General features: G+C 62.8%; 1 protein-coding gene across 1 annotated transcript in view; it reads right to left on the bottom strand.

Annotated features, from left to right (window-relative positions):
• MYO15A (myosin XVA) overlaps window positions 1-24,287 on the bottom strand; it is a gene marked incomplete at its 5' end in the record, with an annotated part of 50,844 nt that extends 26,557 nt beyond the window's left edge. Inside the window, 28 exons of the mRNA XM_082603894.1 lie at window positions 486-721; window positions 1,146-1,241; window positions 1,684-1,814; window positions 1,892-1,973; window positions 2,072-2,125; window positions 2,770-2,854; window positions 3,363-3,538; window positions 3,861-3,978; window positions 5,136-5,260; window positions 5,396-5,441; window positions 5,548-5,696; window positions 6,222-6,299; window positions 6,976-7,101; window positions 7,606-7,737; window positions 8,101-8,196; window positions 9,114-9,237; window positions 9,331-9,389; window positions 9,979-10,092; window positions 11,142-11,303; window positions 11,830-11,943; window positions 12,825-12,888; window positions 12,965-13,068; window positions 16,589-16,679; window positions 16,805-16,879; window positions 17,216-17,325; window positions 17,918-17,981; window positions 18,540-18,622; window positions 20,607-24,287. Of these exons, the coding sequence (XP_082460020.1) occupies window positions 486-721; window positions 1,146-1,241; window positions 1,684-1,814; window positions 1,892-1,973; window positions 2,072-2,125; window positions 2,770-2,854; window positions 3,363-3,538; window positions 3,861-3,978; window positions 5,136-5,260; window positions 5,396-5,441; window positions 5,548-5,696; window positions 6,222-6,299; window positions 6,976-7,101; window positions 7,606-7,737; window positions 8,101-8,196; window positions 9,114-9,237; window positions 9,331-9,389; window positions 9,979-10,092; window positions 11,142-11,303; window positions 11,830-11,943; window positions 12,825-12,888; window positions 12,965-13,068; window positions 16,589-16,679; window positions 16,805-16,879; window positions 17,216-17,325; window positions 17,918-17,981; window positions 18,540-18,622; window positions 20,607-24,287 (6,575 nt within the window). The remainder of the gene's footprint in view (window positions 1-485; window positions 722-1,145; window positions 1,242-1,683; window positions 1,815-1,891; window positions 1,974-2,071; window positions 2,126-2,769; window positions 2,855-3,362; window positions 3,539-3,860; window positions 3,979-5,135; window positions 5,261-5,395; window positions 5,442-5,547; window positions 5,697-6,221; window positions 6,300-6,975; window positions 7,102-7,605; window positions 7,738-8,100; window positions 8,197-9,113; window positions 9,238-9,330; window positions 9,390-9,978; window positions 10,093-11,141; window positions 11,304-11,829; window positions 11,944-12,824; window positions 12,889-12,964; window positions 13,069-16,588; window positions 16,680-16,804; window positions 16,880-17,215; window positions 17,326-17,917; window positions 17,982-18,539; window positions 18,623-20,606) is intronic.
• Window positions 24,288-24,858: the final 571 nt, after the last annotated feature.

Raw genomic sequence — 24,858 nt, 5'->3', positions numbered from 1 at the left:
AAGACCAGGATGCTGACAACGGCTACATGCACACAGCACTTACCGTGAGCCTGTCTCTGTTCTAAGCATTTCACACGTGTTTGCACATTTAATCCTCACACAAGTCTACTACGTAGGTACTCTTATCAGCCCCGTTTTATAGGAGAGGAAACAGGCTCAGAGAGATTAAGTAACTTGCCCAAGGTCACACAGGTCATACGAGGCTGAGCTGGGATTTGAACACAGACTGTCAGAGTCTACGCTCCTAACCATACCGCTACACCCCGCCCCCCACGATGTGAGAGGTCAGCGCCTCTCTTCCAAATTCCCCGCAACCTGGGCTGGCTACCTCCAAGTCCCAGAAGCCCTGTATCCCGCCTCACCCGACTCCTGCCCTCCGCAGTGAAGCCCCAGGCCAGCCCCCAAGCCTGAGCTTCCAAGGACCGAGCCTCCCTCCTGGCCCAGCCTGACCTGGCATCCGCCCTGGGCCCCCCAGCTCCACTCACTTGAGCAGGTACTTGTCGAGGCGCGGGGAAGGCGCAAAGCCGCCGAGGCAGGCGGCCAGCAGGAGCCAGCCCCGCTCAGCATTGTGGGCACTGGGGTTGCGCCACACCTGGTTGGCCAGCTGCGCCAGGATCTCATCCCGCAGCTCGGGCACCGCCAGCCCTTTCTGCACGATGTAGTTCCCGAAGACGTGGTCCCGGGCTCCATGCAGCTGGGGGTCACCCATGAAACGCAGGATCTGGCCACAAACAGACTCTCCTGGGCCTCTCGGAGGGCTGTTCCCACCAGGTCCCCACCCCCACCCCACATCCCTCTCGTGTCCTTCCCATGTCCCCCTGCCCATATGAAAGTCCCCCATGTTACGGTGTAATAGCCATAGCCTGGGCCAGGTGACCAAGCCTTTGGGAAAAATCAAGGTTCTCCTGCTCACGAACCTTCTACAGCCCCAGCCCCTCCCCGCACGCCCGGCCTCCAGGAGGCCCCTCACCTCCTGCACCACCCACGCCCCAGAAGGTACTTTCTAACATGCATATCCGACCCCATCCCTCCCAGGCTCATGGCTTGGGCTACTAGAGGGTCCAGGAGGGCAGGGTGAGGGGCCTCGCCATCTGGCCTCAGGGGCAGAGGCTATGAATTCGAAGGTGGTCTAGGCAGACCCGTACCAGCTTGAAGATGCCCACAGCCTCTGCATGATACTCCGCTGGCAGCCGTGTGAGAGGCGTCCTCAGGGGCGCTGTCAGCATCCCGAAGGCAGGTTCCTGGGGGCACAGGGCGGGCACGTGGGCACAGAGCTGGGACAGACGACGCGTCCGGATCCACTGCTCTGGGCCAGGTCGGGGCACAGCAGCCTGGGAAACACAGGTCCCAGTGTGCAGACGGGTAACCGGCTGGCAGAGGGGCAGACACCAGCGTATCGGTGACAGAGTCCCCGTGAGGCCCCCTCGGAGGGCAGAGAATGAGGAGCAGGGATGATGTGCTGTGGATCCACCGCTCGTTAAATTTCTGAAACATTTCCAAACAGCCACGTCCCGAGCCCCCGAGAGCCCTCCACTGCTATCCAGGGCCCCTGGAGGCCCCGGACTCCTCACGACCCAGACCCAGCAACTGAAAGGCTCATACCTGATCCCACAGGGCGTGGCCAGGAGCCAGCCCCAGGCTGAGGACAGTGCCAGTTCTAACTGGGCCTCTGCCAGCCCTCACCTTGAAGTGGCACCGGACAAACTTGGCCATGGGGTAGTTGTTGATATCCAGGGGCAGCGTGACCCGGGGCTCAGCCTGAAGCCGGGGAGTCCGCACGGGGGCCACCCGGGGCACCTGGCCCGTCCTGAGGCCTGTGGACAGAGGAGGCCATGAGGGGCCTGGTCCCCTCGCGCACCCGCTCCCACCACACCGCCTGGCGCTGATGTACCCGCCACTGCTCGCAAGAGCCCAGCCAGCTCCACCGGGACCTCCAGGTGCCCCACGGCCACCACCTGCCGCTTGCTCAGCTCCTGGGGGGACGGCACAGGGTGAGGAAACAGGCCTGCTGCTCCCCCACCTGCCGGCCTCCCTTCCTGTCCCCTGCGGCCACCCGGACCCCCACACCCACCTCCTGCCCCCGTAGCCACGCCTCCGCTACCCAGAGTCTCCGCTCCGCCCTTGGCTGCAGGAGAGCAGATGGTCAGGGCGGGCAGCGGCGGGCAGAGGCGATGGCCCCAGGCCCACCTCACAGACGAGGGGGCAGAGGCGCGGCCAGAGAAACGTGGTGTGGGAAAAGACAGCGAGAGACACACAGGCAGAAGGCAGAGTGACACTTTGGGGAAGGAGAGACGCACAGGACTTCTGGGAAGTAGCGGAGAGACGTGTGACGGGGCCCCTCCCCGGTGCCCACAGAACCTCCAGTAAAGGCGCAGCTCCTCGGGGCTTTGGGGTTATGTCTGTCTGTCTGGCGGTGGGTTATACAACAATAAGCTGAGACTGGCATGAAGGCAAGAGCAACACCAGAGCCAGTGCTGTTCAGGTCACCAAATTCTAATCATGCCCGGTTACTGGGGCCCCTGCTGTGAGCCCTGCACTAGCCACACCCTTCCCATGCAGCCTCTCATTCAACTCCCTGCACATCCCCAAGGGGTGGGTGGGGATTTCTCAGCTACAGAGGGCCCAACGGGGATTCGAACCCAAGCCCGCCCAGACCAGCAGTCTCTGCCTGGGGGCCAAGTGCTTCCTCCCTGTTCCTGCTGCCCCCGCCGGAGCCCGACGGGGCAGGCCCAGCTCCTGGGAGGAGGGCAAGGGGCAGGCCTGCAGCACCTTGAGGTGACGCCGGTGGCTTGTGCACGTGTGCACCAGGGCCCGGAACTTCACCAGACGCCTCCTCATCTGCTGATACCGCTGCCTGGGCGTGGGGAGGAAAGGAGGGTCTGAGTAGGGGGGTTTCAGGGCAGGGGTCATGAGTGACCAAGAGACAGAGACGCCCACACCTGCCTTGCTTGGGTATCAGTGCCCACACTTCACTCCGGGGCCCTCTGCACAAAGGGAAACAATCTCGGAGAGGGGCAGTGACTTGGCCAAGGTCACACGATAACCTGAGTGGCAAGACCTGGATTAAACCGTCTGGACTATGTACCTCCAATCAGGTTGTAGTCCCAGGGTATGGGACATGCTGGGGCGGGGGGACCCTCTTGGCTGGAGGGATTCCCACCCACCAGTCACAAGGACCAGGGGGTGGGAGGGAAGGACATCCAAAAGCAGAGACACAGAGAGTCTGATCACCCTTCCTGCAGAGGCCCTACTCTCAGCTTGCATGCCTCCAGGAACAGGGAGCTCACTACCCAAGTTCAGGCTCGGCCTTCCCAGAGCCTAGCCGTTGGACTCCAGGGAGTCCTGCCCTCTCTGGGCCACACCTGGCCAGGTAGCCACGGGCCCGGCTCTGCAGCAAGATGATCTTGCGGCGCAGGGAGCGGAAACGCCGCTGAATGAAGAAGCCGCGGAGGCAGCGCTGCAGCGTGAGGGCTGCCAGGTTCAGGACGCGCTCCCGCATGCCCTCCAGCAGCTGGTGCAGGTGCTCCTTCAGGAACAGCTGAGGGCAGGAGGCAAGGACTGAGGCAGGGGAAGGCCATGTGACTGCCTGGAGGCCCCTCCCTCTCCAAAAGTCCATGGAGGCAGACAGACAAGGCAGCCCTGGAGTAGGGTGGAGGATGCGCTAGGTCTGGAGAGGCGGGGGAAGGCGGGATGGTGAATTAGGCAGTGGGAACAGCCGGGCAAAGTCCGGAGGTAGGATCAGCATCCATTTACCAGCTCGACTGGATGGCCTCTGGGACAGTAGCCTGCAGCCTGAGTGTTTCTGAGCCCACAGGCTCCAGCCGTGGGGCACCCAGGGGCTGAGTGCCGGTGGGACTTACCTTGCTGACGCCGACGCGGTACATGTTTGGCGTGACCGTGCACAGGCGGCTCAGCACGGACACACACATGTCCCCACTGGCTGGCAGGTTGTGCTGGAGGGTCACTAGACAGCGGTACCTGCAGGGCCCAAACCCAGCGTGGGGGTGGGTGACCTTGGGGTCACCGCCCCCAGCCCCCGTCTCCCGGAAGCCCGAGTCCCAGCAGTGCCTCTACTCATAATGTCTTCTAACCAGGAAAAGGCTTTCTGTCCTCAAGAATCTGCTGAGGACTTCCCTGGTGGCGCAATGGTTAAGAATCCACCTGCCAATACAGGGGATATGGGTTCGATCCCTGGTCCGGGAAGATCCCACATGCCGCGGAGCAACTAAGTCCATGTGCCACAACTACTGAAGCCCGCGCGCCTAGAGCCCGTGCTCTGCAACACAATGAGAAGTCCGTGCTCTGCAATGAAGAGTAGCCCCGCTCGCCGTAACTAGAGAAAGCCCACATGCAGCAATGAAGACCCAATGCAACCAAAAATAAATAAATAAAAAAAATAAAATAAAAGAGGCCTTAAAAGTAAGCTCAAAAATTATGAAAATTAGGGCTTTCCGGGTGGCGCAGTGGTTAAGAGTCCACCTGTCAATGCAGGGAACACGGGTTCGAGCCCTGGACCGGGAAGATCCCACATGCCGTGGAGCAACTAAGCCCGTGCGCCACAACTACTGAGCCTGCGCTCTAGAGTCCATGAGCCACAACTACTGAGCCCGCATGACACAACTACGGAAGCCCGTGCGCCTAGAGTCCGTGCTCCGCAACAAGAGAAGCCACTGCAGTGAGAAGCCCGCGCACCGCAACAGAGTAGCCCCCACTCGCTGCAACTAGAGAAAAGCCCGCACGCAGCAACGAAGACCCAGAGCAGCCCAAAATAAAATAAATAAATTATTTTTTTTTAAATTATGAAAATTAAAAAAAAAAAAATACTGAGCAACCCAAAAACTGTAATAAATTGTTTCAGTAGAATAAGGTGATTTACCGCCATCTGCTGGAAACTTGTCAAAATAACTATTAAAATTACTACTCTTTAGAATCCACACACACATAATAAAACTATGAAAAAATGCAAAACAGTAAATACATCTTCCATATAACAGCTGGCACGTGCTGGTCTTGCATACTGCACAATCTGAGCAACTGTGCGTGGCAAGCCCTATTCATCCTGGGTTGTGTATTCCTAGGGCCATGGTGGGCTGGGAAGGGGTCTCTGGAGCTCAGAACCACCCTGACCGAGGTACCTGTCGATGAACATCTGGAAGGGCAGCCGCACCGGAAAGCCCTCCTTGCGGATCCGCACAGTCTCCAGCACCCCCGAATAGCGTAGCTGGGCCATCACCACATCTGGCTCAAAGAGGCCTGGCTCCTGGGGGAAGGCTCAGATAGGGAGCCCGCACATTGGCCCAACAGACGGAGGGCCAGAGAGGCAAAGCCACTCACCCAAGGTCACACAGCATGGGGAGAGGACTTGGCTCCCCCAGGGACCTCAGCCATCACATACCTTCTTGTGGTTGGGCTTCAGGCACCTGACGAACAAGGGGTTACACCTGGACAGGGGTGGGAGGAGGGCAGTGTGAGGCCCCAGAGAAGGAGGGTGCTTACCCCTGAGGGTCACAGGGTGGGTCAGAGGTGAGGCTGGGTGCCCGCGCCCACCTCTCCATCTTTTCCACCAGATCCAGGAGCGACTGCTGGAACTTAGCAGCCACCGTGTGCGCCTTGTAGAGCCGGGTGACAGAGCTGCTCTTGCCCAGGCGCTGAGGGGCAGCCTGCGGGGCATGGCTGGAGAAGAGGTGTGCCACCACCTGGGCCAGTCAGCAGTCAAGGCGCGGGAGACAGGAGACAGGGATGCGGAGGGACCCAGAGGCAAAAACGAGGAAAGAGAGAGACAGGGAAAGAACAAAAGGCATCAGTCTCTGGACCAGAGGGATCAGAAAAGTGACCCTCTGGACCCCTGTCCTCTCTGCGAGGCCACGTCCTCCCGGCTGGCATACCTCTCAAGTGAGGGTGCTCAGCACCTTCAAGGGGCCCGCCCGTGGCTGGGGAACACACAGGCACTAACTCCGTGCCTGGCTCCGAGGTGGCCTGTTACAGACCTGGCCGTGAACTCTGGCAATGTTTTCAGGGGGAGGGTGCCCACTCGACAGAGGAGGAAGTGGAGGCCGAGAAGGTGTGGGGATGGAAGAACCGCTCAGGGAGGGACGGGGTGGGGTGAGCCAGAGGCAGGACCGGGCTGGGGTACCACCCCACCTGCCGGGCTGGGAGAGGGGCCTAACGGTGGGCTGGGTGCTCAGGCTGCGGGGGGCTGGGGTGGCGAGGGGTTCGCTCACCCGTGTCCGGCTCCGCACAAACAGGTCCAGCACATCCTGGCGCACCTGGTCATGGTTCTTGTCCAGGAACTTGTGCACCTGGAAAGGGGGAGGGGCGGGGCAGCTCGGGCTGGTCCCCGCCCCAACCCCACGCAGCCCCGGGGTGTGTCAGCCTGCCTGCCCCCCTCCTCCTCCCTCCTCCTGACGGTGGGTCAGGGGCTCACAGCCCCGGGTGACCCTGGCCCTGCCCCTCCAGGCCTCGGCCTCCCTGTGTATCCTAGGAGGGATGGGCCCCTCCCCCTGCTCTGGTCCCCTCCCCTCCCCTCCTGCCCCACTAGCCTCTCCACTCCCAGGGCAGGGGCAGTAGCCACAGCTTCACACGACCAGTCCACGTCTTGGTCCCATCCTCAGTGAGGACGCTGTCCCATGCCCATTCTACGGATGACGAAAATGAGGCCCAGTAGGGACAGAGGCTAAAAGTCCTGGCCTGAGACGTCTCCAGAACAGGAATGAGCCGAGATGGCAGTGGTGTCAGTGACCGCTGATGGGGGCTCCTCCTCATCACACCTGCCCTGGCCCTGGACTTCGCTCACTCACCCCGTGAGACGGGCACTATTATCATCCCCACTTTCCAGATAAGGAAACTGAGGCTCAGAGAGGTAAAGTGACTTGGCCAAGGTCACACAGCTGAGGATCAGCAGGACCAAAACTGGAACAGGTGCGAGTGTCTCCAGCGGTGGGGAAGGGCACTGGAGGCCATGGTTCTGGGTCTCACCTGGTAGGTGACTTTGCCCGCATAGTGCTTGATGGTGAACTCGGGCAGTGGCATCTTGGGTTTGGAGTAGAGTGGGTTGGCGCCGTGGTGGTAATGGCACTTCTGCAGAAACGTGTGGTCTGTGGCCTGGGGGTAGGCGGCGGTCAGTGGGTGGACAGGGGCCTGGCATCCCATTCCTCGCCTAGTGGCAAATTCTCCAGCCCTGAATGGTCCCCAGCGAGCACCGGGGAGGAGGAACAAGTCCCCGCTTCCCCTGGCTGCCCACTGCTCGGGCTGGGGCGGCGTAAGTGGACCCTGAAGACAGGTGTGCTCCCAGCTGCTCCCCATCCAGCTCAGCTGTCTCTGCACGCTCTAGTCCCACTGCCCAGAGCACCCATCCCACCCTTGTGTTTTCCAATCAGAATCTGAGGCCCAAGCACAAGGTCACCTCCTCCAGGAAGCCTTCTATGACTTCCCAGGCTGGTGCAGCCCCTCGTCCCGAGCCCCCATCCAGCCTCAGTCACCCCAGATTTGAATGGCAGGTTGGGTGTCCTGAGCTCCCGACCCCACGCCAGAGCAGAGAGGAATGCAGGACACGAGGCTCAGAGACGTCCAGCGTCCTGAGCAGGCTCACACAGCGCCACGGCTCACCTGGGGGAAGCAGCACTGGTCGTCGAGGATGCGCAGGATGCCGTAGGGCTTCAGCGAGATGAGGTTGATGCAGGGCTGATTGTCGGCGAAGGCGATCTCCTGCCAGTCGATCTGCTCGCGGATGTACTCCTCCTGCAGGCGGCGGGCCTCTGCCTCCTAGCCCTGGGTCCCTCCCAGCCCGTCCCCCAGGCGGACGCCATGCGGGGCCCTGGCCAGGGCACCTCTGCGTGCACGCCTCCCAGCCCAGGGAGCTCACTCCCCAGCAGGGCAACATGAACCACCTCCTCTGGGCCCCGCTCCTCCCCCGGCCTGGAACGGCCCCGCCACGGGTGAGGAGGACTCCCCAAGGGGCTCTTCTCTGCGCTCAGCACCCCCGCACCTGCCCCTCCATAACACAGGCTTTCGCGTGTGCTGATTCCCAGCACAACCCATCTGCATCCAAGGAGGCCCAGCGGCCAGCGGGGACGGGACAGAGAGCTGGCGGAGGCCTCTCACCTGTTCCTCCTGGAAGACAATCTTGTTGAAGAGGTACTGGAGGCTTTCGTTTGCATAGTTGATGCACAGCTGCTCGAAGCTGTTGAAGCTCAGGTCCTGCTGGGCGTGTGGTGAGGCTGGGTCCGGCCCCTCCGTGGCCAGCAGCCCGTCCGTGCCACCCAGGGCCTGCCCACCTCCCGTGCAGACTCATCCCCGCCTTCCGCGGCCGCAGTTTCAGCAAACTGGAGCCCCTCCCACAGACCCCCTGCCCAGAACCCTCAGTGGCTCCGACTGTGCACAGGTGAGAACCTGACAGTCCCACGCAAGGTGGCACATGCAGTGGCTGAAGCCCCAGGCTCTGGAACCTTCTGCCTACGTTCCAATCCTGGCTCTGCCGCTTTCTAAGCCCCCCATGTCTGAGTTTCCCCACCTGTAAAATGGGGATAACGACAGTGCCCACCTCACAGGGTGGCTGTAAGGATTAAGTGAACTAAGAAGCAAAGTGCTTAGGACACCAGCTGGCACACAACAGGTGCCACGGGAGCAGCTGCCACTTCTGTTATTCTGATTTTGCCTGTCTCTCTCCATGTCCCCCACCCTAACCGCCCAGATGACTTCCACCTCCCCAGACACCACGGCCCACACCTCTGAGCCTCCGCATAGGCTGTTCCCTCCGCCTCAAATGCCTTGACTGGTTTTTAAGGAATTAGCTCAGGACGTCTCCTCCCCCTCCAGGAAACCTTACCTGAGGTCTGCCCAGCTAGGGTTCTTCTCTAGGCTCCCCCAGCGCCAGGCTGCCTCTGTTACAGCTCTGACCACATGTGTTTGTCAGTGTCCATCCTCATCCCACCCAGTCCCTCCTGGAAGCGCCCCAAGGGCAGGGCGCAGGTCTGGTTCTTTCTGAGGTCCCTGGTGTTGCCCACAGGGCCTGGCGCCCGGAGGCCCCAGGGAGTGCTTGTGGGCGAGTGGAGGGAGATAATCTTAGGGGAGGGCCCTGAACAGATGATGGTGTGAGAGAGCCCCCGGGGCCCCACCTCGAAGCCATAGATGTCCAGGATGGCGATGGACAGCGCGTCCTGCTGCGGGGACACCAGCGCGTTGACCCTGGTGATGAGCCAGCCAAACAGCAGCGCGTACAGGACCTTGGCGATGGCATCCCTGGAGCAGAGATGGTGTTTGGCGGGGGGGGGGGGGGGCAGGCACAGCGAGGGGGCGGGGGACCTGGGGCTCAGGCGGGAGGTGTGGCCTCACCTGGCATCCACAGCGCTCTCCACAGTCAGGGGGGTGAAGATCTTCTCTCGCATTGTCTCCTGCGGGGGATGCAGCCCCTGAGTGACAGCAGGTTGGCCACCACCTCCGGAAAGTCCCCAGAGGACTGGGGGTTGGGGGCGTGGGGAGGGGAGCTGGGGAGATGGTGTGACTTGTCTCAGGCACGAAGTCAGCCAGGGGCAGGACAGACACCCTCGTCCCCCCTTCTGCCTGGCTTGCTGGTGGGATGAGGGCTGCCGGTCTGAGGGGGAGACAGAGGCAGAAGCAGACACAATGGTGACATCAGCCAGGGGAGGGGGAGGGCAGGGGTGTGGGAGATACTGGCCCAGCCAGGGGTCAGGGACGGCTCCCTGGAGCAGAGGGTACCTGTGTCGGGGCTTGAGGATCAGTAGGCGTGAAAAAGGGAACAGCATTCCAGGCAGGGGAAACAACCTATGCAAAGGCCTGGAGACTGGTGCCAAACATGCCTTTGGGGTCTGAGGTTACCCACCTCTGGGCCAGACCCAGAAGATGGACAGGTTGGGGAGGTGGGTGAGAGGGGCAGGGGGCCCACACAGGACGGGGCACAAAGCAGCTCTGTCCAGGGCTGGCAGGAGGCTTCGATGGCATACCCCGCACCCAGGGACTCACGGTCACTTTGAAGGTGATGGCCTTCTGCAGGCCCTCGGGGGAGACCTGCAGCAGCTCGGCCACGGCCTGGATCTCCCGGGCGCTCACCACCGAGGCAACCTCCTGTGCGTCCGTCTGCAAAGCACCCACAGGAGTGCATTTTGAGCTAAATAAGCTTTTTATACGAGTTCCTATAGAAAACAGAAACAAGCGAGAACAGCCAGGAAAATTCTAAAACAGAAGAGGAGTACAGGGGTCCCTGGAGATGGTACAACATAAAGTTAGAATAATTAAAACACTGTGGAGACAGACACAGTTCGTAAACAGGTCAACGAAGCACAATAAAAAAGTCAGGAGTTAGACACAAACATATACAGGAATTTTCAGTAAGGGATAAATACATATTTCTCAAGTTGAGAAACTGAGTCACTATCTAAACAAAAAAACAAGATCCCTACCTTGTACCTTACTAGAATAAATTCCTGATAAACCAGAGATTTAAATGTTAAAAAATAATCACAGAAACCATAAAAGGTCTTCAAACAATTATAGGTATAGGCTTTTATAATTTTAGAGAGATAGATCTCTAAAATGATACAAAATCTCAGGCTTCGCTGGTGGTGCAGTGGTTGGGAGTCCGCCTGCCGATGCAGGGGACACAGGTTTGTGCCCCGGTCCGGGAAGAAGATCCCACATGCCGCGGAGCGGCTGGGCCCGTGAGCCGCTGAGCCTGCACGTCCGGAGCCTGTGCTCCGCAACGGGAGAGGCCACAACAGTGAGAGGCCCGCGTACCGCAAAAATAAAATAAAATAAAATGTTAAAAAATCTAAAATTTATATAAGACTTGATAAATGAAATACCTGAAAATAATTTTTTAAATCTGCATAGCAAAAAACCCCACCAAAAACTGAAACAGCAAAAAACCTGTAAACAATCAAAATATAAATGATAAACCAGAAAATATATTTGCAATTCACCCTAGAGACAAAGGGCTGATTCCCTAAACGTATATAAAGAGCTCTCATACGTCAATTAGAAAAAGATGACAACCCCAAAGCGGGGGAAAAAGACCAAATGGTCTGTGCTTCTGGCTGTGAGCCGGCGGTATTTCAGCCAGTTCTTCAGCCTCCAGAGGATGCCCACGTCCCGAGGGAGCGGGCCGTGCGGCCATGGTGTCCCCTCACCTCATACTTCTCAAAGTAGACGTTGCCCAGGTGCAGGATGGAGGCCAGGATGCGGAAGATGCTATCCTGGTCCTCGGCGCTGAAGCCCAGCACCTCCATGGCGGCCAGCAGCCGGCGGAAGTCGTCCGCGTCGCTCTTCCCTGAGATCTCACAGTTCCCACCCTGGGCGAGGGCAGGGGTCGGGGACCCTGGGTGGGGGCCAGGAGCCCTCAAGGTCCCTGCTCTGCCCCGGCCTGCAGTGTGGCCGGAGATCCCAGTTCTCCTTCCACTCCCGAAGGTCGGAGGCTCCGAGCGGGCACCGCACACCAGGCCCTGCGCTGAGGGCTTCGTGTACGTTTCCTTCTTCTAATCCTCACACACCCCTGCAAAGCGGGACTGTGCTGTCCCCATTTTACAGACGACGAAAGTGAGGCTCTGGAAGGAAGTGTAGTCGCTCCAGGCCACTTAGTTCTATTCTAGGCTCCAGAAAAACGAAGAATCAGGTCGGCCTCCCCTACCCTGGCTTTGGACCCCAAAGACACCTGTCCCCCTTGCCACGATGAGACATCGCCAAGTCCAAACTCACCCTCCCAAACCTCCATCACCTTCGCTGGCCATCAAGATGCCACGACTTGGCTCTCTCGGCCCACGCAGAGTGATGGGGGGAGGGGACCAGGCCAAGGGCCCTCAGACACCTGCTGGCTCTCACCTGGTTCAGGTAGTAGTAGGTCTCGGCCTCCTGCAGGCTGAAGGCCTGCCGGAGCTGGGCGGGCAGCCCAGCCAGCAGCTCATAGAAGATGTGGTAGTTCCTCTCGTTTTTGGCCTGTGGGGTGGGTTGGAGGCTGCAGAGAGGGGAGCCGCCGACCTAGGTGACCCCGGACACACATACAAGCTCAGCTATGCCCACAGATACAAGTACACACACAGGCCTCAGGTGAGACTGGTGCCCCTGTGACGAGTGAGCCCCAGCCTGGCACTGGCGGGGGGTTGGGGGGACCCTGGTGTGGTGGTGGGGAGGGGCTTTGGGCAGGATTTCACTCTGCTTGGAGAAATGAGAGAAAGGTGGCCCTCTTTGCATGGGTACCAGCTACACAAGCCTCTGCACACGTGTGTCCACGGACCAGACGTGTACTCGCAGGGCCAGCCAGGATGGTGGGCGCAGACTGTGGCCAGGCCTTGAGCCAGGCCCTTGGGACACAAAAGGGAACAAGGCAGACAGAAGTCCCTGGCCTCGTGGGAGCCCACCTGCTGACCAGGGGAGACAGACCCTCGGCAGAGCTCCGTGAGTGGCGAGAAGAGCTCTGCAGAGAAACAACGCAGCCAAGGGGGTGGGCAGTGGTGGGGGGCAGGGGGGGCTGCATTTCTTCACCAGGGCTGCTTCCCTGGGGTGTGACCTTCAGCGAAGACTTGGAGGAGGTGAGGGGTTCGGCCACGCAGCTGTCTGCAGGAAGAGTGCTCCAGGTAGAAGGAACACTCGCTGCGAAGGCCTTGTGGCAGGATGGGGCCAGGTGTGCCTCAGGGACAAGGACGGGTCACAGGGGAGGGGAGGAGACACGGTCACAGGCTCGCTCTCTCTCTCACACACACACACACACACACACACACACACACACACACACATAGCCCGAGCCTCGTTCATCAGCTCAGCCAGGTGCCAGGCTCAGAGGGTCTGCACACCCCACACCCGACCCCATCCTGACACACCTGAAACACGATCCTGGATTTCTCGAGCAGGTACTGCGAGGTTATGGCACCAGAAATCATGCCCCTGGGGAGGGAGCAGAGTCAGCTATGCTGGGCACCATGCACGCAAGGCCCCGGGGGCTCCACCGAGGCCCACTCACCCTTCCAGAAAGATCTCCACAAACTTCCCAAAGCGGCTGGAGTTGTCATTCCTGACAGTTTTGGCGTTACCGAAGGACTCCAGGAGGGGTGTGGCCTCCAGGATCTGGGCGCCAGAGGAAGACTCGGGCATTGCGGGGAGCCAGCGGGGGCCTCCCCAGGTCCCCCACCGCCCACCCCATGCCGCCCCGCACCGCACAAGCATGCGCACACGCACCCGATACCTTTATCTTCAGGAGCCGCCAGCACAGAGGAGGAGGGCAGGACAAGAACAGAAGCGGGTCACCCGCGGGACCGACCGGCTCCCCCCAGGACGCCGGGGCCTCCGACCGCGGAGGGAGTGGCCAAGCCCTCCGGGCCCTCGGCAGGCAGGAGAGCCACCAGCTGAGAGCAAACCCCCGAGCCTCAGAGCCCCAGGTGTCTGGGCTAAGGGACCGTGGCGTGACCCCAGGTGGGGGGTCTGCTGGGCCTTCCTGCCAAAGGGCTCTGGGGGTGTTCTTGCCCCCTCCCCAGCCACCGCCAGCCGTGAACCACCCAGTCTCCTGGAAAGGCCTCCTACCTGCCCTGCCTTGCTCCCTCCCCTTGGGCTCCAGGCCCTGCACGGCCCAGCCCCATCTCCTGTCCCCTCCCCACTCTGCCCAGCACTGCAGTCGCCTGACTGTGCCCGCGCCAGCCTCTGGGAACTGGCGCTGTGCCCCCGTGCAGCCCTCAGCCCTTCGTACATCCACATCTCTCGCTAGAGCGTCAGCCCCACAGGGAGGACTCTGTGCACACACGCCTGGTGCTGGCATCCACACAGGACCTGGCAGTAGGAGGCTCTCAAAAAACACCTGCTTGGTGGGGGGGACCTCCCTGGTGGGCCAGTGGTTAGGGCTCCGCGCTTCCACTGCAGGGGGTGCGGGTTCCATCCCTGGCTGGGGAACTAAGATCCCCACATGCCACACTATGCGGCCAAAACATACAAAAAAAAAAAATCTGCTAAATGGATGAAATGGGGGGCAGCATTTTATGAGAGCAGAGCCGCTGGGGTGTTGTAGCTAATCACAGCACCCACTTATTAAGCACCTACTGCATGCCAGACCTTTGGCCCCAATTACAGCATCGTAAACGTTCCTACGAGGTAGGTCCTAATATCGCCCTTGCTTACGGATCAGGAAACTGAGGCTGGGAGAGGTGAGGCAGCGTGCTCAGGACTCCAGGGTCGGAAAGAGCAAGGGCCCAAAGCACCACAGCCCGTGCTCGGCGATGTAAGCAGTGCTTTCTCTGGCTGCATCATTTCCTCAGGATAAACTCTTAGAGGAGAAGTAGGGGGCCCGGCGTGCACAGAAATGATACACGTTACCTTGGGGACGGTGCCGGTTCCCTCCATCTGCTCACCCACAGTGTCGCTCAGTCCCAGAAATACTGTGCCCACCGTACAGAGGAGTGGACTAAGGCCCAGAGAGACATGGGGGCCGGCCTGGGGGTGCTTAGGGAGTCAGGGTCAGCCTGGGCTTTGGCCTGTACTGTCCCTTGGCCTGGGTGCCCCTTATGGGCACCTGGGGGTGGGTTCTCTCTTCTAGTGCCCAGCACAGGGCAGGGCACACGGCCAGGAGTGGGAACATCTGGCCCCGTGGGGCCGTCCAGCCCAACCCGCGGGTGGGCCAGTGCCTGTGGCCCGGGCTGAGCAGCAGCCAGCCACCCTGACCCCCTACCCCGGGGAACCCTTATCTCGCTCCCAGCCCAGAGATGGAGCCTGTGGCCCAGACCTCAGCTGATCAAGGCACGCCTGGATCCAGTGAGGACGCGTGGCCAAAACCAGTCCAACAAGAGGGAGTCCTGAGACTTCCTGGCCCAGTGGGCAGTGTGGGCCGTGGTGCTGTGGCACCATTGTGCTGACCACGGGAGACACATGAGGACGACGTTCAAACATGCGGGACGGCGAGGCCAAGACAAGGGACGTCGTTTGAGACCCTGGACCCAGCGTCGCCTGAAACTGACCCTAGAGCCAGACCGTCCGATTGCAGGAGAGGGCTCAACAGCGGCCAGGAGGCGAGTCCACGGTCACCCAGCCAGCAGGCACATCTTCACAGCTCCTCTCTGCCCGGCCCAGCCCCTCAGACCCAGCCACGTCCCGCGCCTCCGCCATCCTTCCCGACCGCTGCCAAGACAGCTCCCCGCCATGAGCCTCAGACCCCAGCCCCTCCAGCCCGTCACTCTGGGACACTGGGCAAGTCACTGCCCTCCCAGGACTCAGTTTTCCAGCTCTCAGGGCTGCCGCAAGGCTCTGGTGCCAACAGAGCACAAGGCTTCCTGCACACAGGAGGTGCCTGACGCACACGGCTGCCTGCCTACGCAGTCAGTCCTCCCAGGAGTCTACCCTTGGAGGCTTGATCCCCGGCCTGGAGCAAAGGGATGATCTGGTTGGTCTCCAGGAGACCCAGGCTGGGATGGGAGGGGCTGGCAGGCCAAGGTCGGTATCAGAAGCGGACCGCCAGGAAGTGACCTCTCCTGACCACAAAGCCTGGGCTGACCCCCTCCTCACCGAGGGCCCAGCAGCCCCTGCCCAGTGCCCCCAGATCACCTGCAGAGATAGCCACCAGCTAGGACATTGTGGCCACTGCAAACCTCTGGAGGGGTGGGCCGGAGTCTGAGCGTCACGTTCTGGAGTCTGAGCTGGCAGGCCTCGGCCTCTGCCCCACCTCCCCTGAGCTCCAGGCTCCTGGCACATCTACCGTCTCCCACCACCTGTGCATGCGTGCCTGGCAGACCCTCAAGGGCACCTGCGTCTTCTCTCCATATCCTGCCCCTCAGCTGTTGGCTGCTCCCATAACTCAGGCCGAATGCCTGGGGCCAGCTTGGGTGTCCCCTCTTACAGCCCCGTCTGGTCCCTCACCAAGTCCTGGAACCGCACCCAGGCCAGCTGTGCTTACCAACCCCACTGTCACCTCTTTGGTTCGAGCCACCATCCTCCCTCGCCTGGACCACATTCTGCCCCTCTGCCGACCCAGCACACCACACCTGCTGGACCCCAGGGCCTTTGCACCTGCTCTTCCCCAGATGTCTGCAGGCCCCACTGCCTTGCCTTCTTAGCAGGACCTGCCCTGACCCCTGCTATTTTCCTTTCTGTTTCCTACACTAGAACAAAATTCCCACAAGATGGGAACATTTATCAGACTGTGTTGCTGTTGCCTGCTCCCCAGAGCCTAGCCTGGGCCTGGCACACAGCAGGTCCTCGGGAAACCGTTACGGAGGTTCTGACGTAAGCAAACCTCCAATGCTGCAGACCCCAGCCAGGCCTTCTCAGCGCCCCAGCCTCTCCTGACCCTACACTGGCCATCGCGCACATTCGGGCCTGTCCTGCCTCTTTCACGACCATGAATGTGAGGCCAGGCGGGAGGAGTGGACGACACCCCCTGCCCGTGTGACCTCTTCTGGGGCCGCCCCAGGGGGCTGGAACACAGAGCTGCGGGGGAAGGCAAGCGGGAGAGAACTCCTGGGAGGGGAGGCAGCAAGAGCCCCAAGTCCCACGAGGCCACTCTGTGCAGCCCTGGGCTCGGCCGCCCATCCTCCAAGTGGCCATAGAGTCTCGCCTCTCGAGGAGCACGAGGGGCGCTGGGCTGAGGGCCCTGGTGGGACAGACGCACCTGCCGTGTGATGCCCCGTTTCTGGTTCATGGCCGCCAGGTAGCGCAGAATCAGCTTCGTGGCCTCAGTTTTTCCAGAGCCGCTCTCTCCGCTGACCAGGCAGAGGGGCAGAGTGAGCTCCAGCCTGTTCACGGCCTCTTCTGGGCTCCCCTGACCCCGCCGTGACACAGGAGGATGTGGGCAGGCAGGCCGGCCCCCAGCCCCTCTGCTGCTCACCTGATGATTATGCACTGGCTCTGTTTGGCATCAAGCATTTTGGCGAAGGCGAGATTTGCAATTGCAAAGAGGTGCCTGGAGAGACAGGCCACAGGCGTTCCTGGGCCAGGCCCTGCTGCTGCTCCCAAACCTCCCAGGGAATGGGCGGGGGGACACCTCTGCCTGGCCGAGCAGCCAATCTTGCCGTACCCCACCCTCGGGGAATGCTCCCCGCAAGGCTCCCCACCCAGGTCTGAGCCACAGTGGCCTCCAGCCCGCAGCGGGCTGTGGCCAGGCTCAGGGAGAGGCTGCTGGGCTCCCCACCGCCATCCACCACCCACGGCTGAGGGGCAACCAGGGACTTGCCAAGATCAGACAGGAACCCAGGAGACCCCCGGGGAGGCCCCCTCCCCCAGCCCTGGAGACACTCACGGGGAATTCTCAGCCAGGGCCCGCCCGCTGTACTGCTGCACCTGCTCCAGCCCGTAGATCCCAAACATCCGGTACGGGTTCACCGACACCAGGATGCTGCCGATGTACGTCTGCTGGGCAGACGGTGGCCTCAGGGCCCGTCTGTGTCCCTCCCTCCCCCACTCCTGGGAGCCGGGATCCCTGTTTCATGGGGATGGATATCTGTCTGCCTGGCCCTGGTGTTTGCACCCTGGGCCCCCGGACAGCTTGATGGGTCGTGTGCTCTGGTGGTGGAGTGTCAGGCACTGAACCAGGCTGAGGCTGGGCAGAGGGTGGAGCACGCAAAGCCCCAAAGCCATGATCCCACAAGGGTGCCTGCTTCCTTCGTTCATAGTCGGGGCCCGGCCCCTGACCATCCCCCCGGGGCCCCAGGTGTATGGCTCCCAGGACTCTGGAAGCTTTTACCCATCGGGCCCCTGGTGGGGGTCACACGCTTCTGGGTTCCCCGTCTCCAGGCCTCTAAGACTCTATGTTTTAGGACTTTGGATTATAGCGCTCCCGGCTCTTGAATGCTATGCTCAAATAGTAGAAACTCCAGGGTTCAAACCAGATGGCACAAGTCTGGGGCGAGCAGGAGAAATCCACGCTTCCACTGCAGCCCCAGGAGGCAGGGAGGCAGCTGCCCTCAGACTCAAGCCCAGGGGGGTCAGCCCCAGGCCTTACGTAGATGAGGTTCCGTTCAAATCTGGTCTTGAGGTTGGCCAGCACAGTGGTCTCCTGGAGATCTCTGTGAGGAGATGGAGAGAGGCAGTCAGGGCCCACCTTCCCCTCAGGGTAGGGCCTTGGTCAGAAAGGCCTGCGTTCAAGTCCCATCTCTGACACCAACCAACTGTGAGGCCTTGAGCAAGTTACTTAACCTCTCTGTGCCTCAGTTTTTCTATCCATCCAACGGGTATGATAAACACTGTTCCCACCTCGCTGGGGTAGGGGATGCCCTCAGGTAGCAAACGTGAAGGCTGTCACTGTGACTGGATAATGCCATTAACCAGCACGACCCTCACGCCTGAGGTACCTCCAATGTGCCAGCACCCTCACACCAACAGCCACCCCACAGCATCCCATGGGCGACAAACTGAGGCAGAGAGGCTGAGTATTTGCCCAGGTGCAAGCTGATAAGCGCCAGGGCTGGGGTCTGGACCCAGCCCATCTGAATTACTGGGCCTTTGTGACACTGCCTGAGCCTCGCTTAACAGGGGAGCAAACAGCCTCTGAAAATGTTCCAAGAGATGAGGGGCACCCAGGTGGGAGGCACTGACCACTCACCAACCCTGCCACCCCCACTCACTCCAGCTGCGTCATGTCCTCCACGCCGTCCTCCCGGTGCTGCTCACGGAACCGTGTGGACGGCAGGTTGCGGATGGAGTGCATCTGGGGGAGACAGCCTGTGGTCAGCCAGCCAGAGGGTGCCCGTGCGTGGCCCCCCGGCTTGGACATGGCCAGGACCCACTGCCGTGTGGAGGAAGGAGCCCTGAGGCCGGGCCAGCCGGGTCCTGTGGGCTGTCTGCCTCGGAACACAATGCTTAACTCCCAGGGACATGGCCGACCTCTGCGCTGCCCGTCTTCCCAAGGGCCCTGCCAGGGGCTGAGCACACGCACGGGGGGCACTGCTCCCTCTGCCTGGCCAGAAGGCCTCCCACCTCACGTTCTCCCAGGCTGACACCCTCCTCCAGGGTGAACCCCAGGCCTGCCTGTGTGACAACTAGGAGAACATCCGCTTCTGGTGCCTGGGGCCTCCGGAAGGACCAGGACTTTCTCATTCGGCGCCGCACCCTGTGCCCCATGCAGGGCAAACGCAGACCCACATGCACAGACCCACAGGCAACGGCGCCTGCAGCCCAGGTGCTCCCACGCCCACCTGTGGTCTCACACGGGGCCTGTGGACGTGCACACTGGCCTGCGGTGCCTGCCTGGAGGCACACACACGTGCAGGCACGTGCTCTCAACGTCCCTTGGACAGGTTTTCATGTGACAGGTGTCCCCGCACCTGGGGGTCTCGAGACGAAAGTCCCGATGCCCCCTGTGGGCTTCAGGCCCACCACTGTGCCCTGGTAGTGTGTACACTTGACCCCGCAGATACCACGTCTGCCCGGGCCGTGGCACACGCACTCACAGGCTCTCCTCGTTGGGCTGTGGAGCGCCCGAGCACACGTCCCAGGCCCGCACGTGACCCGTGTGACTGCGAGCACATTTGTGAGCCCGCCTGTCCTGACTCTCGGGTCCAGTCTGCACCCCTCCCTGAGCGGAGAGGAAAGGGGACACCGGGAGGCAGCCCGCGTGCTAAGTAGGGCACAGCGGGTATCACCCCAGAGGCCCTGGCCTCCCGCCCACCCGCCTGCCCATGTGCGCCAGTGGCCGCAAACCCTGAATAATTCAGCCACTCACGTATTCCAGGGTGAGGAGGGCCCACGCATCCTTGCCCCTCACCCCCGGGCGCTTTGCGCCCCGCTCCTGCAACGCTGCGGCCCACACGGCACGGGGCACCCGCCGTTGGGGCCAGGGCCCCCCCAGCAGCCAGGCCGCCCCAGTCGCCATTGATGGGCCCGCTGGCTGCCCGCTCCACGGGGCACCGTCTGCAGAGGCTGAGAAACGCCCGCCACCCCTGCGTGCCCCGCCCACCCCAGGCGTCCCGGGGGAGGCTCCGGTGACCACCCCCCTCCACTGAGGGCCACCCGGCACCAGGCTCGTGTTCCGCCATGAGCATGGCAGCCAGGCACGGGCTTGGCACCCCTCAGAAAGGCTGCCTGCCCCACACCCTACGGGGGCCCAGACAGACTCCTGGCTCAGCCGTGATCCACTGCGTGACCTGGGTCTTGGCTTCCCCACTGTGCAGTAAAGAAGCTGGAAGGTTGGTTCCTGAGCCCTCACCTTTGGACAGTCCAGAACCCTGCAGCCCGGGGGACTGCCCTTAGGCAGGAGCCCCAAAGAAACAGAAGACCCAGTTTGGGGGAGGGTCAGCAGCAGGCAGAAACAGCATGAACGTGAATGGGGGGGTGGGACAGGGTGGGTAAGGCAGGGTCTGCAGTTTCGTACTCAGCCAAGATCCCTGCGGGGGGCTCGGAGTGGACGTGCCATCCAGATCGGACGAGGACAGGACTGCTTGGAGCCCAGCCTGGGACAAGATCCCTTCCTCCAAGTGCCTGGGGGCAGTTTCTGGCATCTCTGTCCTCTGCCTGCCTGTGTCGGGCATCCCCTTGTTTAATCCCCCAGAAGCTCTGGGAGGCTGTTCTCCCCAAGCTACAGATGGGAAGACTGAGGCCCAAGCAGGCAGCAGTTCGCCAAGGTCTGAGACTGTCTCCTGCCCTGCTTCCCAGGATGGAACCACAAGCCCTCCCTTTAACCTGTGCCCCCATACCTTGTTCCACCAGCCTTTGGGGCCAATCTTTTCCCCAGGGCCCCCGTGGGGCAGGCAGGCAGCTCCAGGGCCCAGGCGGCAGGACGGGGGGCGAGCGTGTACTCGTGTGCAGGGTTGATGGGCCTCCACCGGCAGCCAGAGGCGGGACCAGAGCACACTCCAGGCTCTCAGCCCGGGCCCAGGCTCTGGCTCCTGGGTGGGAGGCTGCAGGGTAGCAGGACAAGCTCGCTGGAAAGAGCTCAGCTTTTGCACACGAGGCATGACCACAGCAAAACGCCCAGGGCTTGCCTGGAGCCATTCACCCGCCTTGGGCAGGGGTCCTGGGGCCCCAGAGGGCGCCAAGGGGGCTGGGGCCCTGGGCAGTGTCCCCCAGCGGCGCCATGGTGGCCACGTGGCCCTCATCTGGTCAGAGGTGGCCAGAGGGTAGGAGAAGCTGAGCCTCAGTGCTTTCCGCTCTGAGGGGGAATCCTTGGGGGGTGTCAAGGTCGGGGGTTCAGGCTCTGCTGGTGGCTGGGGGTCCTCCGGACAGGCCTCTTCTTCAGGCTTCTTGGGGCTCGGGCTGGCCGATTTAGTCAGCTGTCCAGGCCCTGGGTCGTGGTGTCTACCCAGGAGAATACCGGTTGAGTCAGAGGCTGGATCTTCAGGCTGGGGAGCAGGGGATAGCCCTGGGCCCACGTGCTGGAGGAAGGGGTTTGGGGGTACAGGGGTTGGCCTGGAGAAGCCACGGAGGCTGCCTGGGCCTCCCGGCCAGGGCGAGGGTGGCCGGTGGGTGTCAGGAATGTCCACGTCCCAGCTGGGGGCCAGCGGGGGCACTGTCCAGAGCGTCTCCGAATCCTTGGGCTCGCGCTGGCTCTTGCGGTGCTCAGGGGCAGGGGCAGAGGCAGCGGCAGCGGCAGCGGCAGCCGCCCGCCAAGACCCAGGGCCGGGAGGCAGGGGGAAGGACTGGCGCGGCCGGGGCTTCACGGCCCTGGTGGGAGGCTCGCTGAGGCTGCGCCACGTGCGCGGGAGGCGCGACGGCAGGTTGAGCGAGCGGTTCCGTGGGCTGGGGCCCAGCAGAGGGGGCGGCGAGGGCGGCCGCGGGGAGCCCAGAGCCGGGGACCGGGGTGTGCCTGGGCGCCCCGAGGCTCGGCGCGGGGACAGGGGCTCCCGCAGCGAGCGGGGACGGCGGGGCGGCGGCGAGAAGGGCGGCCGGAAGGGGCCGAGGCGGACAGAGGGCTGGGGGGACAAGGGCCCCAGGGGCGAGCGGGGCCCCAGGGATGAGCGGTACCCCAGGAGGGGCGGGCTCCTCAGCGAGGGCCGGGGCGAGTGCCCGGGGAAGCCGAAGGCCGCGTCCCGCCGGCGGGAGCCCCTGAAGGAGAGCCGGGGTCCGGGGAAGGCCAGAGGGTCAGGGGGCCCCTCGGGGCTCACGGGCGGGGGCTCGGCCAAGGCCCACCAGCTGGTCTGGGGTGCGAGGGGCACGTGAGCCGGGGCGGCCCAGGGCGGCGGGTGCCGGCGGAGCGAGTCGTAGGGCGAAGCCGGCGGGGTCAGGCCCGGGGTCAGGCCGGAGGGGGCGAGGGCTGGGGCGGGCGGCAGGCCGGGGGCGGGGCTTGGGGCGCGCGGCGGCGTCGGCGGACGGCGGGAGTTGTTGTTGTTGCGCGCGCGCGCCTGCGCCCTCCGCAGCACGATGGGCGTGCCGGGCCGCTCGGGGTCCATGCCGGCCAGCTTGTAGCCGAAGCGCTTGTAGGCCGCCTCCCTGACCGCTGGGCCTCGCGCCCGGGCCTTCTGGCTGCCCCTCAGCCGCGGGATGGGCTCCTTTTCCGACAAAGTCTTTTTGAGGAACCGCGCCAGCGAGGTGGCCGGGCGCGGCGCTGGGCGTCCGAAGTCCGACCTGAAGCCCAGGCCCCGGGGGGCGCCGAAGGCCGAGAGGGCACGCTGGAGGCGGCGCTGCCGCGGCGTGAGGAAGCCCCAGAAGGGGTGGCCGTAGGGCACCGGGGACAGCGGCGGCATCTCATCCTCTTCTTCGTCTTCGTCCGCATCTCCCAAGGGCAGAGGGATGTCCAGGGAAGGCGGCAGGGGCACGTCCAACTTCTCCTTCCCAAACAGCTTCACTTGGGGCCGCGGGAAGAGGCGGAACCTGCGGATGAGGGACAACTTGGACCTGGCGGGCTTGTCCATGCCCTGCTGCTCGAAGAAGGCGGCGCTGGGCAGGCGGAAGGAGGTGCCCTGCCGCTCACCGCCCGCCTCCTCGGGCTCCTCCAGCTCCGCGATGTCATCCATGGGGTGGGCGTACGGGTTGTGAGGCGACAGGATGGGCGGCGGTACCCACGGGTACGCGAAGGCCGGCTGCTCCGGCGGAAGATAGGGCCCCTCGGGGGGGTAGATGGCCTGGTCCCCGCCACCATAGATGCCTTCGGAGTAGGGGACTCCATGGGAGGCACCGTAGGGGACGCTGTAGGGCGGCGCGTAGGGATCCAGGTAGGGCGGCGCGTAGGCGTCCAGGTAGGGCGGCGCGTAGGCGTCCAGGTAGGGCGGCGCGTAGGCACCCAAGTAGGGCGCCCCGTAGACATCCGGGTAGGGCGCCCCGTAGGTATCCGGGTAGGGCCCGGCATACGGGAGGTCGTAGGCGAGGTCGTAGGGCGGGTAGGGCGGGTAAAGCGCATTGGAAGGGGCGTAGGAGTCCTGGTAGTAGCCGTGCAGTTGCGCCTCGCCCGCATATGCGTCGTAGTAGCCGTAGGGAGACGCTAACCCCGACGGGGGCGCGTAGGGGGGCTCGTAGTCGTCGTAGCCATAGCGGTAGCCGTAGTTGGAGTAGAAGGAGCCCCCATAGTAGTCTGGGCCGTAGTAGTCGTAGGGGTCCTCGGGCGGGTACCCGTGCGGGTAGTCATAGGGCGGCCAGGCCGGGCCGTGGAGGCCATAGGCGCCCCGGTAGGGCTCCTCCTCGTACTGGTACAGCGACTGCCGGTCGTAGTAGTCATCACCCTCGCGGTGGTAGTCGTAGTACTCGCCCAGGTCCTGGAAGCCCTCCAGCCCGTACAGCGACCTGCGGGAGCCCGAGTGCCGGAACGGGGCCTCGTCCTCGAAGGGCAGGAAGCCCACGGGCTCGCCCGACTCGTAGATGCTGTGGGCACGCGGGAACCTGCGCAGGCGACCCCCAGGCTGCAGGATCTCGGCGCCCGACGGGAAGGGCAGCTTGCGCGAGCCCACGCGGGAGCCGGAGCGGTCCATCCAGGCGTCCAGTGTGGCCTGCGCGCTGCCCGACTCCTCGGCCTTCTTGATGAGGAATTTCTTGGTGAGCCAGTTGATGGCCGTGGACGCCTTGCTGAGCGACTGGGCACGCGGGCGCAGGCGACCGTAGCCGCGCCGGCCAGGGAAGCGGATCACCATGAAGGACGGCTTCTTGCCCTTCATGGCGCGCTTCTTCTTGCCCACGCGCATCTGCGTCATGAGCTTCGACGTAGACTTGAGCACCGTGCGCGCCTTCTTCTTGCGTTTGGTCTTCTGGGGTCCGGTGTGGAGCCCCCAGAAGAATGCCGACGCGCTCCGGAACTGCCCCTTCTTGGAGATCTTGGGCGTGCGGTCTCGGAAGCCCATGAACAGCCGCGAAGTCCCCTTCAGGCTCCGCTTGGGCTTCTCCGGCTCCGGCGCCTTCTTTCCCTTCTTCCCTTTCTTAGCTTTCTTCTCATCCTCTTCTTCCTTCGCCATGGTGGCCACCTGCTCCCTGCCAGGCCGGCCGGTGTCACAAGCTCAGGGCCTTGGGGACACAGGGACCTGCTGAGTCTCCTGCCTGCGGCTGGACACGCAGCCTCCTCAGGCTCAGAGCAGCTGGGACTGTTCCGGTGGCCAGGGGAGGGACAGCCAAGCTCCTTCTGGCTGGGACCAGGCTTTCAGGAGGGCAGATCCATAATTCATCTCCTCGGGCCCCGCCTAGAATTTCACCCTCGAGCCTGTTGGAAAGCAACTGGGTGTTGTTTATGGGAAGCAGGGGAGGCCTGGCAGGCCCATGCTGGGGAGACTGTGTTGGCCTTAGACTCTCCATGAGGACAACCGTGGCTCAACCCCAATCAAGCCCTCCCTGAGCCTCTGCCGGCTCACCCACCGAAGTGAGTGCTTGGGTCACTGCGCCCCAGAGAGGGGAAGCCACCTGCCCTAAACCACCCAGCACATCTGTCCTGGGCCACAAGTGGAGCCGCATCTCCTGAGCCAGGGTGGGACGTTCAAAGCCCACCAAGTCACCTTGGAGGGGAGGGAACCTGGGCCCCTCCAGGTCCTGGGC

The sequence above is a fragment of the Mesoplodon mirus genome (assembly GCF_964341445.2).
Source record: "Mesoplodon mirus genome assembly, chromosome: 18".
Taxonomy (NCBI): Eukaryota; Metazoa; Chordata; class Mammalia; order Artiodactyla; family Ziphiidae; genus Mesoplodon; species Mesoplodon mirus.
Note: the sequence above shows the minus strand (reverse complement) of the source record. Positions and strands in the feature narration are given on the sequence as shown.